The sequence below is a fragment of the Larimichthys crocea genome, chromosome VI (genome assembly GCF_000972845.2).
Source record: "Larimichthys crocea isolate SSNF chromosome VI, L_crocea_2.0, whole genome shotgun sequence".
In the NCBI taxonomy this organism is placed as follows: Eukaryota; Metazoa; Chordata; class Actinopteri; family Sciaenidae; genus Larimichthys; species Larimichthys crocea.
Window position 1 is genome coordinate 15,205,031 of NC_040016.1, and position 13,404 is coordinate 15,218,434.

At 42.4% G+C, this 13,404-nt stretch overlaps 2 protein-coding genes across 2 annotated transcripts; one reads left to right on the forward strand and one right to left on the reverse strand.

Moving 5' to 3' along the window:
* Positions 1 to 2,379: 2,379 nt before the first annotated feature.
* slc32a1 (solute carrier family 32 member 1) lies at positions 2,380 to 7,085 on the forward strand. The gene is made up of 2 exons (XM_010749114.3): positions 2,380 to 3,417; positions 4,493 to 7,085. Exons 1-2 carry the CDS (start codon positions 3,025 to 3,027, stop codon positions 5,678 to 5,680), a joined length of 1,581 nt encoding a protein of 526 aa, XP_010747416.1. The 5' UTR covers positions 2,380 to 3,024; the 3' UTR covers positions 5,681 to 7,085.
* A 1,318-nt stretch (positions 7,086 to 8,403) lies between these two features.
* Positions 8,404 to 12,761, reverse strand: aurka (aurora kinase A). Its single transcript, XM_010749115.3, has 9 exons — positions 12,412 to 12,761; positions 11,981 to 12,046; positions 11,060 to 11,420; positions 10,937 to 10,979; positions 10,652 to 10,843; positions 10,296 to 10,434; positions 9,986 to 10,134; positions 9,631 to 9,805; positions 8,404 to 9,358 (listed from the first exon to the last, which is right to left on the reverse strand). The coding sequence occupies exons 2-9, from the start codon at positions 12,041 to 12,043 to the stop codon at positions 9,176 to 9,178; spliced, it is 1,305 nt and encodes a 434-aa protein (XP_010747417.2). The 5' UTR covers positions 12,044 to 12,046; positions 12,412 to 12,761; the 3' UTR covers positions 8,404 to 9,175.
* Between the last annotated feature and the right edge of the window lie 643 nt (positions 12,762 to 13,404).

Genomic DNA, 13,404 nt, shown 5'->3' on the forward strand with positions numbered 1-13,404 from the left:
GTGAAAAAGGAGAGCCGGGGGTGAAATACTGAGGAGGAGGAGGAGGAGGAGGAGGAAGAAAATGTGCGTGGGGGGTGGGTACACTGGATGAAATGAATTTGAGGACACAGTGGGTCCATTTTTTGATTTTACTTTCTATCACCAAAATAATAATAATAATAATAAAAGAAACCCTCACCAACATGCGGGTCAAAAACAGACTCACACCTCAGATGAAGAGCTTTGATTGGTCCTATCTGTATTGACAGAGACGAGGAACCTCCTGGGACGCGGCACCCTGACCCTCTGATGACTCTCACGATGGGTGATAAACTGAGAAAATCACTTTCTTCCTCCTTGCAGATTAACCATGCAGCTCCCCACAGATCAGAGATAACGCACGGAAACTGGGATCAAACATGAAGAGGGGGAGAGTCCAGTATGAGACACCCTTTTTCACAATAATATGGACCTAAACCTGCATTTTACGCGGCCTAACGTGCGCATACACGTGTGTGTGATTCATCTAAATCCCAGTCTAAATACCTGCACGTTCACGACAAAACCAAACATTTTCTATTATTAGCATTATTGTTGTTGTGATTATCAGTACAGCGGGTCGTGAGAAGGTCTGCAGTCGCTGTAACCTGCTGGCTGCTGGTGTCACGGCTGCTCTTTTCATCTTGCAGCACACTCCATCAGACAGCGCAGAGCGCAGATCAGAGGAGGTCTGCAGCCCGCTGATAACAGCCTCTGTCATTAACTCTTTCATTCAGGGCAAGTGGAAGGCGAGACATTTTCGTTACAACAGCTGAGGATTTAAAGACAACACACACTCACACACTCACATGAACGCAGATTTTTTATTGGCCTCGTATTTTATTATTCAAACCTCTTGGTTTAGATGAGGCTTGGGATTTAAACACAGGCCTGATGCAGCACAGGCCTACCTGAATCTGTCTGTGAAATCATGGCATCGTGATGCAGCTTTGTTTCACCCTGAATTCAGCTTAAGCTCACTGAATTGTGTAAAGGAAAAAAAAATAAAGCAAATGATTCCTTTAGAGACAGTTTGTCTGTCTCTGTATTTGGACAATGAGTTATTTTATTTAAATAATATTACAGTCAGGCTTATCTGTGGTGCTTTATGCTCCTTTAAATCTCACCACCAGTGATGATCACCAGTTGGAGACGTCAGTTTACTCCTCTGTTATTCCGCTACATCACTATCAGGTCACAGCCTTATTCAAGAAACCAGATCCAGAGCTAACAAGACGTATCCTTGTTGTTGTTGGGTTTTTTTTATGCAGACCAAATACCCTATAGGCCGTGTTACAGTCTGACTGTGTGTTAGTTCAGGCCGCAGCTTTGTATCATGGTGATGAACTCTGATACTGCAGCCTGAGGAAACATTGAACATGGTGGTCACAAAGCGCGAGTGACAAGGCGGTGTCAACAAATAGTTTGAGCCTCGGTGACTAGAAACACTCTACTAGGCTACATTTAATGAAAATGACTGCAATTAAAAAAGCTCTTTGTGAATTTTTTGGAGAAGGTGTCAAAGAGACAAAAAAAAAACGTGACAGAGAAAATTAAAGTCATTCTTCAGCCAGGCTCGATTTTTTTTGTATGAAGCAGGAAATTCTACTTACTGTATGTTTGGGTTATGATTTGTTTGATTGGAAAGAGAAAAAGCGGAAGTACCCTCGACTATTTAAAGAATAAAAATAAAAGCATTACATATTCTCTCTCCAGAATAAAGCAGGATTTCTTTTCTAACTCGATTTTTAAGGAACAAATTTCGCATCATATTAAATTTTTTTTTTCTCAAAGGAAACGCCGCCATGCCTCAGACTGTCAGCATCTTCCCAGACACAATCAAAGTCACTGAATGAGTGAGTGAGTGAATGAATGAGCGTCCTGAATGAAGACTTCGCTGAAAATACAGCCAGAGGAATAAAAGTAGATCAAACTTTACGTTCAAATTCATAAAAAAAAAATAACTAGTCCAAAAGCCAATAATAAATAAACACGATTTTACCATCATTAAGCAAAAACAAAATGCAAGAAAATATTTTTTCCTCATCAACAAACGCAATACGTTTTTTTTTTGTTGTTGTTTTTTTTACACCCGATCCGTGTAATCCCAGAGACAACTTGGGTTACTATTTTGATGCTCCTTGTCCATTTCTTGTTAAAAAAATAAAAATAAAATGTATCTTAAAAGAACAAATCCTAGTTTGTATCTTAGGCCTACATAATCTGGTCCAAACAGTTCGGGTTTCGTCAAATTCCAGACTCCTTTTATACGCATAAAGTTATGCAAGATTTGAGGCCCCCGGAATGTCATTGGATGTTAGGATGAGGTATTATAGATTATGGGTTGAGGAGGGGATGGTGGGGGTACTACAAGCACCTCCCCTAGAAATGCAGCAAATCTCTCCCGTTTTCTCCTGGTGGGGCACTGGGAGGGCTGGAGACGTGCTTTGCATTGGCAGGCTGATGAGGACACGTGTCTCCTCCCTGCCTCCCCCCCCTCAGGCTCCACGGTACCGCATTGGCATCAGTAAAGGCACCTGAAAACCGACAACCAACTCCTGGAAACGCTGTCTGCCACCTTATAACTCAAAAGAAAACGATATTATAGGCCGTAGAGAAACCTGTGGCTTTGCCTCTTTTTTTTTTGGTTGTCGTGCGTAAAGCTTTTGCGCACACCGCCAAACTGCCTCAGAGACTGAATAGGTGCGCTACTCGTCGAGCATCAGAGCGCAGTGCCAAGATGCAGACACGGAGCAGCAACGTCTGAAGGTGACATGAACCTGGGGATAATCAAGAGCAGCAGGCGTACATTGAACAAGAAGTGGAGATAGCAACTGAAAACCGACGGTGTCTTAAAACAAAACTTGCGCTTTTCCCCAGTGGCTTTATCTAATGCAGAGAATCAAGAGCTGCCATCCAAAGTAGCCTCAAATTTTTACTGACTGAAGGAGGGGAAAAAAACACACCAATTAAGCTGCAGACAGTTGAGATTCAGAGGAAGGAAAAATGGCGACGTTAATCAGAAGCAAGCTTTCTAATAAACTGTCAAATGCAGCCACCGCTGTCTCCAACAAATCCCAGGCGAAGGTGAGCGGGATGTTCGCCAAGATGGGGTTCCAGGCCGCCACCGACGAGGAGGGTCTGGGCTTCGCCGCCTGCGATGACCTGGACTACGACCACCGGCAAGGCATGCAGATGGACATCTTGACATCCGATGAGATGGGAGGAGAGGGAAGTGGAGATGGAAGCGCGTTGGAGGGTGATAGCCACTACCAGAGGGACGGCACCGGACCACCACACTCAGCCTCAAAGGACGGAGGTCCGACGAACGAGTTGTCTGAAGTGAGACCAAAAATCACCGCATGGGAGGCGGGTTGGAACGTCACGAACGCAATCCAGGTAAAGACGCACTTCGCGGATTATAAACGGGCGGCTCCGGTGCTCGGTTCTAATTGGTTGAGGCTGATCCGGAGCGAGCTGTGAAATTTGAGATAAAAAAGGTTCATTAAGTTATTCAAACAGAAAATCACCAGCTGCTGTCCATTTGAAGCAACTTCATCAAGTTTCTGTTTTAATTAATGGATGTAAAAATATTCATCCTGATAACTTTTCTCGAGAATTTCTCAAACACAGAATTCATTTTTATTGTAATATACTTTTCACTTCAGATTTCAGAGCAACGTAGGCGTTACAGTGCGCTGAAAAAAGGAGGCAGTTGATGCTCCCCCTCCCTCCTCATCCTCCTCCTCCTCATCCTCCTCCCAACACACACACACACACACACATTCTTTGTCTGTATAGTGATGTCCAGTGTCACCGATGCACGTCCCTGATAACTCTGCATGGCAATGAATGCATTAATATATCAAGAAAAACAATCATTTTGCAGACTTTGAGCTAATTTTTACAACATTTTTGGATTATTTGGGGAGATTTAATTACTGTAATTAATTGTGTGCGTAAATAAAATTTCTGGACCTACTTTATTACACACAAAAAAGTAATAAATCACCTATATTCCATCTTGCATTTCCTGAAATAAGTAGCAGAAAAGGCCTATTTTTTTTTTTAGCAGACATTAATTAAACAATTACGCAGCTGTTCTGTCCAAAGTGCGACGATTTTCTCGAGGCTGCGTGTGTTGTAGGCTATGCGACAGTTATAAAAAAGAAAAACCAACCCTCTAGACGCAATCCTTTCCATGCCTTATCACTGCTGTGGTCACGGCGGTCACCATGGCGTCACAGTGTGTCTCCTCCACTTCTTGGTGACGTCAGAGGCGGGCGGATGCGCTCAAAGCGTAGTGGAAAACCCACAACATGAAAAAAAAAACATGGAGTGACAGTTATTGAAGAGTCAGACTAAAACCAAAAGGCCAAACTAAAATATGATTTGATTAATTCAAATCAAATGTTCATTAAAGCATAAATCAATTCATACTTAATGACACAATATGTTTTCTTTATGTTTATAGGGGATGTTCGTTCTTGGGTTGCCCTACGCCATCCTGCACGGAGGATACCTCGGACTCTTTCTCATTATTTTCGCCGCCGTGGTATGCTGTTACACGGGGAAAATCCTCATTGCCTGCCTGTACGAGGAGGACGAAGACGGGCAGCTCGTCCGTGTGAGGGACTCCTATGTGGACATTGCCAACGCCTGCTGCGCGCCCAGATTCCCGTCTTTAGGTGGCCATATCGTGAATGTAGCCCAAATCATAGAGCTAGTGATGACTTGCATCCTGTATGTGGTGGTCAGTGGTAATCTCATGTACAACAGCTTCCCCCACATGCCAATATCCCAGAAGTCGTGGGCCATCATCGCCACCGCCGCTCTCCTCCCATGCGCCTTCCTCAAGAACCTGAAAGCCGTCTCCAAGTTCAGCTTGCTGTGCACAATGGCCCACTTTGTCATCAACATCCTGGTGATAGCGTACTGTCTCTCCAGGGCGAGGGACTGGGCCTGGGATAAGGTCAAGTTTTACATCGATGTCAAGAAATTCCCAATCTCCATTGGGATTATCGTGTTCAGCTACACCTCGCAGATCTTCCTACCATCACTGGAGGGGAACATGCAGAAACCGAGCGAGTTCCACTGCATGATGAACTGGACTCACATCGCTGCCTGCATCCTCAAGGGCCTGTTCGCCCTAGTGGCCTACTTGACCTGGGCTGATGACACCAAGGAGGTCATCACAGACAACCTGCCCTCAACCATCCGAGCTGTCGTCAACCTCTTCCTAGTAGCCAAAGCTTTGCTGTCGTATCCTCTGCCGTTTTTCGCCGCCGTCGAGGTATTAGAGAAATCATTTTTCCAGGATGGGGGACGTGCCCACTTTCCAGATTGCTACGGAGGGGATGGACGCCTAAAATCCTGGGGACTCTCCCTCCGATGCATCCTTGTTGTGTTCACTTTGCTCATGGCGATCTATGTGCCACATTTCGCCCTCCTTATGGGTCTCACTGGCAGCCTGACAGGTGCGGGCCTGTGCTTTCTGCTTCCCAGTCTCTTCCACCTCAAGCTTTTATGGAGAAAGCTGCTATGGCACCAGGTTTTCTTTGATGTCGCCATCTTTGTAATAGGAGGTATATGCAGCATATCTGGTTTCATCCACTCGATGGAGGGGCTCATAGAGGCTTTCAAATATAACATAGAAGAGTAGATTGCATTGCTGGAACTAGATGTTAACTGCAAATCCCCATTTAGTGAAAAAAAAAAAAAAAAATACACGACTTCCCGACAAGCCCCTCTGCTTAATTCATGCGTAAAAAAAAGCGCGCACGGAAACACACGCGGACATTTTCGCACTCATAACAGTCTAGCATCAAGTCAGAAAAAAATGCGCGCATACACACACACACACACACACACACACACACACACACACACACACACACACACACACACACACACACACACACAGAGAGAAAAGAGCCGGTGGCAGCGAGGGAATCCAGTGCATCCACAACACACTATATGGACAATACATGTTGTATAAATATGCGATACAAACGTACATATACATATTTTCCAGTGGAGTGACCGTTTACAATATTGACCTTAAACAAAATTTGCAAAAAGGGCAGTTTGTCTCTTTGTAGCTCTTGTGGTGCTTCCCCACATGAGACTTCACTTCATGTAACGCTCCAGTTTGTGATGGACAGATAGTCGACGGCATAATGTGATATAAGATAAGTTTATTTAAAAAGAGAGGAACTAAAAAAATAAAACATTAAGACACACCACTTTTCTTCTATAGGTAATTTGCAATATGATTATGGGCAGTGAATGTGGTGTTAAATCTCTAAGATAAAAAATTTAAAAAATAAAAGCCTGTGGACACACAAGACGGAAAAATAACACAATGGCAATAACCAGCAAGTAGAAACACATGATATTAATTATGTTTTCGTTAGAAATGAGGAAATTGGACCTACCCCCGGCAGATTAAAATACTTACAGTACACAGCAGCTATACAAACTATGCATTGAATGTATGATATTTCAGACACACAAAACTAAATGAAACTGGGAAGTGGAAATTACAACAACAAAAAAAAACCCTACAAATTCTTCTGCGTGAAAGTGTTAATGGTTTGATATTCTTTCCAATATTTGATTTATTTTATTGAGCTTTTAAAACGGCAATAACGAAATTTAATTAAACCCCAAAATCCTGGCATACACCTTTTTTTTTTTTAAAGATGAGGGGACCCCAAATTGAAAATTCTTGCACACTCAATTTGCCATAATGCTTTTCATTACATTTGACAATACGTGGCCTGTTCGGAAATTAATTTGAAAGACTCCTGTCTCGAAAATTTGGTGTCTGAAAATCTTTAAAAATATATATATTAGAAAAAAAAAAAAGAAATGAGATAATTTAAGAGGAAAATGTGCATACAGACATTTTTCATTCTGTGCAATCCAATGGGTCCTGTGGAAATGTTATAAAAACCGTATGTGTAGTGTGTTATTGTGGTTTCAAAAAGATGGAATGTATATCTCAAAGTCGTTATCATATATCGTGAAATTAATATTAAAGAATAAAGAAATAAGTGAAATTATATTGTAAAAATGTGTGTGGTTTTATGTAAAACGAAAAAAACGGTCAGAACATGTATTTTTTTTTTCTTCTCTATAATAAAAGACAAAATGATGGAGAACATAGTCGCATTCAGATTTATTCTTAAACCGTGGACAGGCTGCAGAGGCCTGCTGGTTTAGAGAAAAATAATCATACAGTGCGCGTCTCGGTGTTGGTGACAGGAGGTGGAGGTCCACACAGTCTGTCTACTCAAAACTATCATTTTATTCTGCAGATATATTCTTGACTTTTGCCTACAGAGAGATGATTAAAGCATGCATGGTTTACACCGGGCCTTGCACTCCTGCAGGCTCGAACGAAGAGCATGTCTGCAGACTGCTGCAGGCAGGCATCAGGCATTCTGGTCGACCTGTTCAACCACTGTGTTGATTCCCTGACAACATCTGGACGAATCTGAACTCATTCTCTCATCTCCAGCTGTTGAAGCACAAAGCTACCTGGTGCATAGTAATGCACGGATTTATCTTCGAGCATGGAGTTCACATCTAAACTATTAGCAGCTTTAAAGGGGGACAGATGACGTGCAAACAAACTGCAGGGAGGTGGAGGGAAGCATGATGAAATATTTCTAAAATGTGACCACTGGATTAAGAGACGAGAACACAGAGGTGATGCTGCATAAATATCACTACATGTAGATAAACATTTTAACTCAGAATTAAGATTTTTACAAGTAGAATACAGACTCAATGAAGAAATGTTATCATGAGCAAACACGAATAACCAGGAGACGATTTTCCTGCTATAATAATCTCACACGCTACACATTACCATGACTGGGGAGACACCTAGTGGTTAGGAGAGTAATTGCTGATCGTTTTAACAACTTCATTTATCCTTAACGGTGTTTTTGGTGTGTTGGATGACTACTGTACACCTTATGAAGAGCAGTCAGTGTGGAACTTGTTCCACAGCAGCCATTTTAAACATGAAATTGGGTCAAACGCAGGTTTCCAATGATACTAATTAAGGCTCTGTTCCAATTATAGCAGCAGAGACTTTCCAGTGAAACAACCCCCACCCCACCCGGCACCTCGACTCTGTTTGAGCTGCATGGCACTGAACCTTAACATCATTGGTAACCTACCATTTCATGTCAAGCTTCTTTTGGTTTTACTCATCTGTTTCAGCCTCACAAACATCTTTTGTTTTGAGAGCCTCAGTAAGATTTGCTATTGTGAAAAAAGGTCTATTATCTGGATAATCTTGCTGAGAGAATCAGGTGTTAATCAACAAAGTTCCACTCTGCTACTTTAACTTGTATTGATCAATTTCAGTTTAGACGTCTGGATACAAGTCCCTTTAATTTCTCTGTTGTCAAAACATCATGATACAATCCTCTTAAGCTACAACTTCTTTACATTCCATTTTTATTGCAGAACATCATTTCCAATGTGCTGTAGAACAGGTTTATTAACAGTGGGTGGTATTAATACTATCTAAAATATGTAACGTGTTCCCAGTTCAGTTCTAGTGGTATGCTGGGGCCCTCTGCTGGCCACGTGCCACTGGAGGAGCTTGATAAAACAGTACTTGGGTGCTGATCGAAGCGTCTCACTCAGACATTAGTGCAAAGCCTTGGTAACCAAGACCTCGAGACAATTTAGTGAGAGCTTGAAATGCAAATAAGATAAAACATAGAAAGTACCCCCCCCACACACGACAGATATATACTGCTTAATTCTAAAGTGACATATTCCATGAAAGATAATTTATTTTTATTTCAAGTAATGGCATTTTAGAAAAGCTCGATAAAATTCTCATAATTACACAAAAAAAAAAAAATATTTACAGGCAATAGAATGCCACTGGCAAGACGAGGAAACGCGAGAAGATAAAAGGTTAGGAAAGGTAACCAAGTGGCTCAAGATGCCTGCAGACAAACACATCCACGTGAAGCGATTTTGTAGTCAATGTATCAGTACGAGCAGATTCTGATGAATCAGCTGCACAGCGCTCATGTTTCACATGTTTCAAAGCCGGTGTTCTGCACTCCACCAACCTCGCATGTACAGCCCTCAGATATTGGGTGGAGTGGAACCAAAAGGCTCATTGGCTGGGCTCTGTGTTGTTCATGGTTGTGGGTTTCTTGGTGGAGCACTCAACCACCCAGGGGTGGGACAGGACTCCCTGGATGGGCAGTCTGTGCATAGGGTTGTGCTTCAGCAGCTTAGCGACCAAATCTTTGGCTCCAGCACTGATGTTAGCCTGTGCAGGGTAAGTGTACTCCACCTGGATGTTAAAGACAGAAAATTTGTATAGTTTTTCATAATGTTGTCAAACACTTAACACTCAGCATCGATGAGTGGCAAAATAAGCATGTTCAATGGACATATTTTGACCAATTGTTGGCACTCTCACTGAACAAGGTTGAAAAACACCAAAGTTCCCCTTTAAGCGCAGGTATTCAAGCCAGAGTGGACGTATGTTCACCTATGGATAAGCCACAAGATTTTTTTTTTTTTTTTTTTTTTAAAACCAGGTACCGTCAGTCCTTTACTTACCCTCGATATCCTGCGGTAGGTCTCCTCGTGAGTTTTTGCTTCAAAGGGTGGTTTTCCAACAAGGAACTCGTAGCAAAGGACGCCGAGACTCCACAGGTCCACCTTTTCATCGTGAGTTTTTCCCTCAATCATCTCCGGAGGCAAGTAGTCCAGTGTTCCACACAGCGTGGATCTCCTGAATAATGAAAGAGGAATGGATGAAGCTACTTCATAGTATACCTTCTACTCCTAACTCTGCAAGCCAAAACATAATTCTCTCCAAAACAAATACAATAGTATAATTTCACTAAAAGGTTGTACAGATACTTCAGTAAAACACAACAAAAAAAGGTTGAGTTGGTATGTGTGCGCATACCTGGAGGAGGGTGTGTGAACAGACCAGCCAAAGTCTGCAATCTTCAGCTCCCCGTTGGACCCGAGCAACAGGTTCTCTGGTTTGATGTCCCTGTGGATCACCTTCTTGGAGTGGCAATAGTTGAGGGCATCTGCCAGCTCCATGATGTACTAATAAAGCACAGTAAATACAACATGCCTCACATTTTCTTTGACAGCATCCTTTTAATGTTGACATGTTAAACTCAAGGAGTGATACCCTAAACCTACATGGACTTTAATGACTACTCAAAATGAAAAGATATATATAGAGAGATAATTGTCAAACTTACTGTGGCACTCCTATCCTCTGGAAAATTTCCACAGCGCTGCAGCTCGCCGTACAGTTCACCCCTGGGTGCGAACTCAAGGATGAGATACACACGAGATTGGTCATGGAAGTAACCGTAGAGACGCAGGATATTTGGGTGCCTGCAGGACGTCGTTGCAGAGAAATGTTTTGAGAAATTTTGTTTGACTGATATTTGAAAAGCACCGGCAGAAATAAATGAACATCCACATTAGCCAGCGCCTCAGCAGCTGCTTTGTAGAGGCTGTCCACAGTCTGAGCTCACACAAAGTGTGTAGCTGTGGCTGCTGCTTTGCAAACTAGGTTTCAGGACTATTCTTTGGCATTATATCACTTTACCTGAGGTGAGACTGGATCTCCACTTCTCTCCTCAGTTGATGCTCCACTCCGGCCTTCTCCAGCTGCTTCTTGAAGAGCACTTTCAGTGCCAAGATGAACTTGCTCTGTCGCTCTCTGGCCAGGTAGACATTGCCAAATTTACCCTTTCCTAAAGGACGGCCAATGTCAAAATTCTCCAGGCTCCATCGCTTGCTGTGTGAGAGGAAACATGCACGGTTACAAACAGTGGCAACGAAATGTGTAACCATAACAAAGATAAGGATAAATCACATTTATCAGACATACTTTGATGCAGAGGCGTTTGCAGAATCATTCTTGGCAGATTTGTCTAAAAGATAAAGAATATATTTTAGTATTCAGACACATGCACGCACACACTACTTCAGCACAGTTCTGTATTAAGCTTACTCTGTGGCTTCTCCGGCTTTGCAGATTCTGATGGTGGTTTGGCAGGCTCTGGGTTCACCTTGGGCACATTTGTCTTTGGCTGGTTTTGTTGCAGCGAAGTAGGTTTGGGCTGCGGTGCAGGATTGCTTTTTTGAGTCGCAGGATTTCTTTTCTGATTAGCAGGGTTCACATTCTGATCAGTGTGGTGTGTGGACTTGACAGTAGCAGAGACATGAGACACTGGTTTCTGATGGCTCATGGGCCGCTGAATACGCTGAGGTCCATTTGACACACCAAGGACACGCGACTGCTGAGTTGGTGTAACCACAGCCATCTGCGACTGTTGGGACACAGGAACCCGCTTTGGCCCGTCACCATTTGGCTACAATGATAAGAACAAACAAAAACGCTCAATATACTGACTCCTTAAAGATTTGAAACTTTACTCTGTGTGCTTTGGTCCCTCACCTGTTCACTAGCTGAGTAAATACTGATTTCTATTCTGAAAGCTAGTTCGAAATGTTAAAAGTTTCAGTCCATGGGATTTAGTGTCATCCAGCCGGGAGATTGCAAATTGCAACCAAACCCCTCACCTCACCGTTCCCTTCCAAGAATATAAAGGGAACCTACAGTGGCTGTGAAACTAGCAAAAGGCTTTATCTAGAGCCAGTGTTTGGGTTGTCTGCTAGAAACATTTCTGTGAAAGATCTAAAAGGCTCATTCTAGGGTAACAAAAAACTAATTTCAGGTGGTTGTGCACTAATGAAAACATTATGTGAATATTATGAGTTAATTCCTACAATTAGAACCCCTAAAATCATTCTTTTAATTACGATTGCACTTATTGTAAGTAACAGTATGACAAAAAGGTCTGAAAAAGTCAGTCCACAATCTGTGACAACACACACACAGTTTTATGACCACGGTAATGTTGTGAGTTACCTTCACTTCGGGCCTTTGGAGCTTCATGTCCTTTGTCAGCTTGAGTTTGGCAGCAGAGTCCATATTCTGTAAAAAAAAAGGGAAAGAGGTTGTGTCTTTAATTATTGAACTCATGGTTAGACGCTGCTAGTCACAAAGACAAAGACGTAACATATTAAGCTGTTTTATTTACGCATCCATGTAAGAGTACGCTTGCATTACCACCAGAGTAGTATAACGTGTGTTTTTTTATGTCATATTATGAAGTAACTGGATAATAAATACAAACAAAATGACACACTGAAGCCTTAATCCTTAGCAACCACGCAGCGTTGCTAACGTGCGTAACGTTTACAGACATTAAGGTCAACGATTAGCGTATTAGCTTTATGCTACTATAACCATCGTTAACCTGCCACACAGCATGATTTATGAAGTATTAGATAGCTTACCTGAATGTGTTATTGCACAGTGGTCGAGAGCAAATGCTGACCGGTAACTTATCAAACCCAGAGTAGCTCTCAAAGCAGATAGCTTACCCTCGGTAGCTAGCAGCTAACATACAACGGCCAGATAACGAGCGTAGTTTGCGTACAGTTTACATAAAGAGCCACTGTGAGGCTACAGCGAGGTGGATTTCGCAGTAGGTCTCCCTGTAAATCGATGTTGTGAAAATGTAAATGCAGGTAAATTAGATTCAAAGTAAACTATTAGGAGCGATTTGAAGCTCAGAGGCAGGCTAACACTTCCCCCCAACGCCGCTTGTCTGATTTCAAACGTCCCTCCGTTCAAAACCTTTAAAAAAATCGCAGCCTCCTATTGGCTGAGGGAATGCTCCGAGCTCGCTCGTCATTGGCTGGAAGGGTGACGTCAGTGAAAGGCCCCCAAAGCAGCAGAGGGCAGCAGCAGCATCGCTGAGCTCAAAGTTCACATCCACTACACAACAATCCATAGACATATATACATACATAGACATATATACATACATAGACATATATACATACATAGACATATATACATAGACATATATACATAGACATATGCAATTTGCTTATCGGCCAACTAGAGGAGTGGAGGATGCCACCACTACTCTTTTTAATTTTCTTTACAAGCATCTTGAGGGAAAGAAAACCCATGCTAAACTTTTTCGCAGATTTCTCCTCAGCTTTTAATACAATTCAGCCACTCATCTTATACCGCAAATTAGTGTCCCTTTTTAATCTTGATATTGGAATGGTGAAATGGCTCACTGACTTTTTAATAGGTAGGCCTCAGTCAGTTAGGGTTAATAATGTCTTATCCCGAAAGAAGATGACTTCTACAGGTTCTCCACAGGGGTGTGTCCTGTCCCCTTTATTGTTTATTTTATATACAAATGACTGTAGGAGTCAACACACTGACAGGTATTTCTTAAAATTTGCTGACGACACAGTTCTAGTCAGTTT

What these genes read in the sequence shown, in the direction of transcription:
- slc32a1 (XM_010749114.3), top strand. Translation starts at nt 3,025, where the DNA reads ATGGCGACGTTAATCAGAAGCAAGCTTTCTAATAAACTGTCAAATGCA. An exon ending in ACGTCACGAACGCAATCCAG is followed by an intron (nt 3,418 to 4,492) that starts GTAAAGACGCAC and finishes TTATGTTTATAG; the next exon opens with GGGATGTTCGTTCTTGGGTT.
- aurka (XM_010749115.3), bottom strand. Translation starts at nt 12,043, where the DNA reads ATGGACTCTGCTGCCAAACTCAAGCTGACAAAGGACATGAAGCTCCAA. An exon ending in GCAAACGCCTCTGCATCAAA is followed by an intron (nt 10,844 to 10,936) that starts GTATGTCTGATA and finishes CCTCTCACACAG; the next exon opens with CAAGCGATGGAGCCTGGAGA. An exon ending in GAGATCCAGTCTCACCTCAG is followed by an intron (nt 10,435 to 10,651) that starts GTAAAGTGATAT and finishes GACGTCCTGCAG; the next exon opens with GCACCCAAATATCCTGCGTC.